Source organism: Gopherus evgoodei, chromosome 7, assembly GCF_007399415.2.
Source record: "Gopherus evgoodei ecotype Sinaloan lineage chromosome 7, rGopEvg1_v1.p, whole genome shotgun sequence".
In the NCBI taxonomy this organism is placed as follows: domain Eukaryota; kingdom Metazoa; phylum Chordata; order Testudines; family Testudinidae; genus Gopherus; species Gopherus evgoodei.
The window spans coordinates 129,674,989-129,680,988 of NC_044328.1; the positions used below are offsets into that span (position 1 = coordinate 129,674,989).

The following is a 6,000-nucleotide window of genomic DNA, read 5'->3' on the forward strand; positions in this document are numbered from 1 at the left end:
AGCCTGAACACAGGGCAAGCCAACTCATAACAATCACTAATAAAAAGTAAAGAGAATGAAAACCTCTATCCATTAGCATACATAATTAGCCAAATGTTAAAGCAGCAGAGTCCCCTTTCATCAGATTTGGAGTTTTTTGTATTTGCTCTGATTGTATTCAAGAGTTTACTTATCAAAATTTCTTCTTGTACTAGATGCATAATTTAACTAAATTCAACAGTACTGTATCTATATTTATCTTATATATTTTACATCCCCTAAGCTTGTCTCATCAATGCAAGGAAAATTTGACCGTAACTCCATTAACACTAACAGGAGTTACCTTTAGTTAATCCTTCAGACTTAAAACTGTAGGAACTGGTTCTTGGATGCAAAATGTTGTCTCATGTATAATCTTTACACTTTTACATATACATTATTCTTCTTGTTCAAGACCTGTTCGATCATAAACACTTTCAAAATATATCCTGTTATGCTAAAATATGTCTATAACAAAGTTTCCTGTGGTCTCAGACACTCTCGGCATTTATACATAAATATATATTGTATACAACTCTATAGTTTATAGTTTATAGAGTTGTATATAAGACAGGGTGATCTGTTTGTTTTTTAAACCACATTTTCCCTTCTAAAACCAAGGGCCTAATTTAATTTGGTCAAAGTTTGCTAGTGCTTCCCTCCAAGATCTAGCATAGTAACCTAAAAACTTTAAAAGACACTGAAATCCTATTTCTTTTTGGACTCTGAAAGCCACAGCAGGGTATAAAATAATATTCTGATTACAAAAAGTTAAGGCACACACTGTTAGCTGCAACAACGTCAAAGTAAAAGAAGTAGTTCTAGCCTTAATTATTATTATTTATTGTTATTATTATGTAGTGCCCATACATTATTTATTGTTATTATTATGTAGTGCCCATACATAATGTGCTTTACAAATAGGACATTCATCTCTTGGACTGTTTTAGCATTACAACGTGCAATAACACAAATAAGTTGCAAAATATGTGTAAAGAGCATGCTATAAAAAGAGAGTTATTTTACTTGTAATCCTGCCCCCCCCCCCCAGGGCAAAATGGGGCTAGTAGTACTATGCTTTGTAGCCTTCCTTATTTCCAAAGATTTATCAAATATGGAGGTACTTATTTGGTGAATATGCTGCTAAATGTTAAAACACTTTAATGTTAGAGGCTGTTATGCCACCAAAAAGCTCTGAAACCAACCCGAACTGAACTGCATTTGACAACTTGAAGAGAACAGATCAACAAGCACCAATACCCATTGTTCTCCTCCTCCAAAATATTAAAATAATTAAACTGATGAAGCATTGCACAAAACTGAGTTGCTCAAGTGAGTTGATTCAGTGTACCAAACTCCATAATCATAGACTATCAGGGCTGGAAGGGACCTTAAGAGGTCATCTAGTCCGATCCCCTGCTCAAAGCAGGACTAATCCCCAGACAGATCTTTATCCCAGTTCCCTAAATGGCCCTCTCAAGGATTGAACTCACAACCTGGGGTTTAGAAGGCCATGCTCAAATCACTGAGCTATCACTCCCCCACAAAACATAGACAACAGATCTAGCCTACCTAGCTAGTACAGTATAGGAAAATATAAGGCAACTCATATTTTAAATGTGAACAGTATTAACTGATCTAACTATGTCAGTGTTTGCAAAGTAATTATTACTGACCGTTAAAAGGACTACAAAGGCTTCAATTTATCCTTCACAGGTGGACTGGATGTTTCCTCTATTACCTGATATCACTTTATAGAAGATAACACTTTTAAAGGACTTGAAACTGTTGATTGCTTTTTTCCCCAAAAGATGCTATGGTGCTTTAAAAATGACATTTTGCAAACTTCTGATATTAAACCAGGAAGCACTCTGTACAAGACCTAAAGCAGGTACATTTTTACCTGCTCTTCCAATACATAATTACTGTGTTTTCCACTGCAACAGTAGAGCAGAGCAGAGGATTCTTTCAGGGGGTAAACACTTAAAAAGTGTTCCCTTTTGCCCTATACCTGCTCGGGACAGGAACCAAAAAAAGCATATGAGCCTTCCGACCTCCACCAGGTTCACAGAGAAGGAAAGTTCCCCAGGGAAGAAAAAAGCATTAGATGCCCTAAACTAATTATGATTATTTAGGACACTGAATTGCCCACACAGTTAGGATACATCCACATCAGCATCCCATTAATGTACACTGAGCTCAGCACCCACCACTACCACCCAAAAAAAACCCATATAAATGGAGAAAAGGATATTAGATGTTTAGAATTTTCAGCTTTTAATAATCCAGGTAATAAAGTTAGCAACAGATTTCAGTTCTTCATAATAGTGTGCAATCTTAAATAAACAGAGAAAAACATCAAGCACCAAGTTCATACTCAAAGTCAAGGAAAAACAGTTATGTTTGCAACTCTATCCTGAAATAACCACATTGTGGTAAGTATTGTAAAGGCCACACAAAAGCACATGATCTTACATTACATATTGCATACTCTGCAGTAGGGACATTTCAATCTTTGATGGTTCATGTCAGACCCTACAGTACCATTTGGGCAGTTACTGGGTAGCTGCTTACATTTGATTACGTCCTCCAAGATAAAAAAATGAGGAGTCCTTGTGGCACTTTGGAGACTAACAAATTTATTTGGGATGTCTTTCTTGCAGTGGAATAAAGGCCTAATTTTGTACAGCAAACTGCCTTTTCAACTGCATATCTACTTGTTATGGGCAAGAACACTTCAGAACCCAAATATATAACTTCTTAATAGTATTGATAACAAAAGGGCAAAGGAACACAGATAGAAAAGCCCAGCAAAGGAAGCTAAGAAACAATTACTAGCAGACTCCACTCCAATGCAAGCTCATGTCCCAAGGACAAAGTGTGGGTTATAGCAGCCCTAGATTCCCTTCCCGCATTCAAACCACAGTGTCTAGTATTAATCTGCAGCTAAAATGACCCAGGACATTAGGGAGGGATGAGGATTGTTGAAGTTTTTGCTGTGGAATTCATCAAACAGATTCCTCGATAACAAAGGATTGCAGGAGGATGAGCCCAGAGAACACAGCCTGGGAAGAATGCTGACAGGAGAATAACCTTCTGACAGCCCCTTGACCAGGAGTTCTCAAACTGGGGGTCGTGAGGCTATTACATGAGGGGGTCACGAGCTTTCAGCTTCCACCCCAAACCCAACCTTGCCGCCACTATTCATAATGGTGTTAAATATGTAAAGAAGTGTTTTTAATTTAAAAAGGGGTGGCACACAGAGGCTTGCTATGTAAAAGGAGTAACCAGTACAAAAGTTTGAGAACCACTGCCCTAGCCCGTTCCCCTCCCGCGAGGAAAAAGGGGACCCGGACACTTCCCTGCCATCATTCCTCTCAATTGTGCCTCATTTCCCGAGGGAGGCACTCCCGGGCACAGGACGGCCAGCATGACCGCTGTCAGTGGCTATTTTGCTTTGTCCATCACTTTGAGCACAAAGCGCCGGAAATAAGGAACCGCACACCCGAGGAGAGAGCGTACACCGGGGGATCCCGCCCAGACCACCTGCCTTTCCCCTTCTGCACGAACACTGGGCCCCCTCCCCCCACCTGCTCTTCGGGGCATCTGGGCCAGGCAGGTGGGGCCGCATCCCTGCAGGTGGGGCCGCATCCCTGCAGGGGGCGCCCCTTTCCTGCTGCCCCCGCCCCCCTGCCGACAGCCGCCCCGGGGAGCCGGACTTCGCCCGCCGGCCGGCCCGGCCCTTACGCTCGAAGTCGGAGTCGGAGTCCTCGTCGTCCCGCCCGGGCTCCTCCTCGCCGTTGGACTCGGTCTGCATGGGCTCCCCGTCGAAGTTGACCCCCTTGCGGGCCGCGGCGGCGGCCTCCTGGTCGCGGGCATCCCGCAGGCGGGTGAAGTAGTCGGCGGCGAAGCCCAGCAGGTCGGGCGGCCGGTGCCGCAGCACCTCCACCGTGTAGCCCTGCAGCAGCTCGGTCAGGCCCGGCGGGATCTCGATACTCATCGTGCCGGAGACTGGAGCCGCCTCCCCCGGCGGGCTCGGGGCCTCCCTCCTCAGGGCGCTCGCGGACTCCCGCCGCCGCTGTCACACCAGCCGCTCCGGACGGGAGCTACGCAACTGCGCATGCTCTGCGGGAGGCGCGGGGCGGAGCCCGATGGAGGAGCAGAGCCGCGCATGCGCTGGGGGTAAGACAAGTCGGACCTGTCCCGAGGCGATTAGGGTGAGGATGCGCATGCGTCACAGTAGGGACACGCGCACAAGTCGCGTCCTCGGATTATAGAGCACTAAACCAGTCTTGTGGGAGGAAGGGGGAATACTGCGCATGCGCATATTGTGGGTTCAATTGGCAAAAGAAAGCACCGCGCGTGCGCAGTAGAAGAACGCGGCAATTTGAGGTAATGAGGGCGACGTTAAGCGGTCCTGTATTTCTAGTCACCTCGAGAGCAGCCTGACTGTCGAGCCTCCCATTCTTGCTCCCGGCTGTGCCCCCTCTGCTGGGATACCGCGCTCTCCAGAGCGGCCCCTCACCCGCGGCGGGGCAGCCCACGTCCCTCGACCGGCTTTCCGCGTCCTTCCTCGGCGTGGGCGGGGGGAGGAGAAACCCCCTTCTCAGCCCAGCACCCCTCCTGCCCGGGGCCCGCCTTTGCACCCCCAGCCCCCCAACTGCCGCGGGGGCGGGGCCCAGGCCCGCCTTTGCACCCCCAGCCCCCCAACTGCCGCGGGGGCGGGGCCGTGGCCCGCCTTTGCACCCCCCCCAACTGCCGCGGGGGCGGGGCCGAGGCCCGCCTTTGCACCCCCCCCAACTGCCGCGGGGGCGGGGCCGAGGCCCGCCTTTGCACCCCCCCAACTGCCGCGGGGGCGGGGCCGAGGCCCGCCTTTGCACCCCCCCCCAACTGCCGCGGGGGCGGGGCCGAGGCCCGCCTTTGCACCCCCCCAACTGCCGCGGGGGCGGGGCCGAGGCCCGCCTTTGCACCCCCCCCAACTGCCGCGGGGGCGGGGCCGAGGCCCGCCTTTGCACCCCCCCCAACTGCCGCGGGGGCGGGGCCGAGGCCCGCCTGTGCACCCCCCCCAACTGCCGCGGGGGCGGGGCCGAGGCCCGCCTGTGCACCCCCCCCCACTGCCGCGGGGGCGGGGCCGAGGCCCGCCTTTGCACCCCCCCCCATCTGCCGCGGGGGTGGGGCCGTGGCCCGCCTGTGCACCCCCCCCACTGCCGCGGGGGCGGGGTCGAGGCCCGCCTTTGCGCACCCCGCCCCCAACTGCTCTGGAGGACGATCTGGGCTTGTCCTCTGGCCACTGCTCATGGTGTTGAATTCCTGTACTGCCCATACTCATTTTTCCCTACTGCCAAGAAGTCCCTATTCCAGCTTCTCCTAGATCTTGTATTACATTTTTCGCTCTACTTCTCTCCCTATCTTCTCAGTTATGCACACTCAGTCTTTGGCCCCACAAAGTTGCAGGGCCTCCTTGTCAGCTGCCTCCTGGCAATGGCCAAAGTTGCCAGCTATTATAAAACTACTAGCTGTTAAGGGGGCTGCTAACTGTCACCGCTGGGAGCTGCAGGGGTCCCCCACCGGCTGCAGCAGCCAGGAACTCTGGGGTTCCTCTTACTGCCTGCGGTGGCAGGGATCCCCACTGCCATGGCTGGGAACTCTGGGGTTCCTCTTACTGCCTGCGGTGGCAGGGATCCCCACTGCCATGGCTGGGAACTCGGGGGTTCCTCTTACTGCCTGCGGTGGCAGGGATCCCCACTGCCATGGCTGGGAACTCGGGGGTTCCTCTTACTGCCTGCGGTGGCAGGGATCCCCACTGCCATGGCTGGGAACTCTGGGGTTCCTCTTACTGCCTGCGGTGGCAGGGATCCCCACTGCCATGGCTGGGAACTCTGGGGTTCCTCTTACTGCCTGCGGTGGCAGGGATCCCCACTGCCATGGCTGGGAACTCTGGGGTTCCTCTTACTGCCTGCGGTGGCAAGGATCCCCACTGCC

At 51.4% G+C, this 6,000-nt stretch overlaps 1 protein-coding gene across 1 annotated transcript in view; it reads right to left on the reverse strand.

Moving 5' to 3' along the window:
* Positions 1–4,104, reverse strand: part of PRKAR2A (protein kinase cAMP-dependent type II regulatory subunit alpha) — a 149,074-nt gene extending 144,970 nt beyond the window's left edge. Inside the window, exon 1 of the mRNA XM_030571187.1 lies at positions 3,766–4,104. Within this exon, the coding sequence (XP_030427047.1) occupies positions 3,766–4,018 (253 nt within the window). The 5' untranslated portion in view covers positions 4,019–4,104. The remainder of the gene's footprint in view (positions 1–3,765) is intronic.
* Between the last annotated feature and the right edge of the window lie 1,896 nt (positions 4,105–6,000).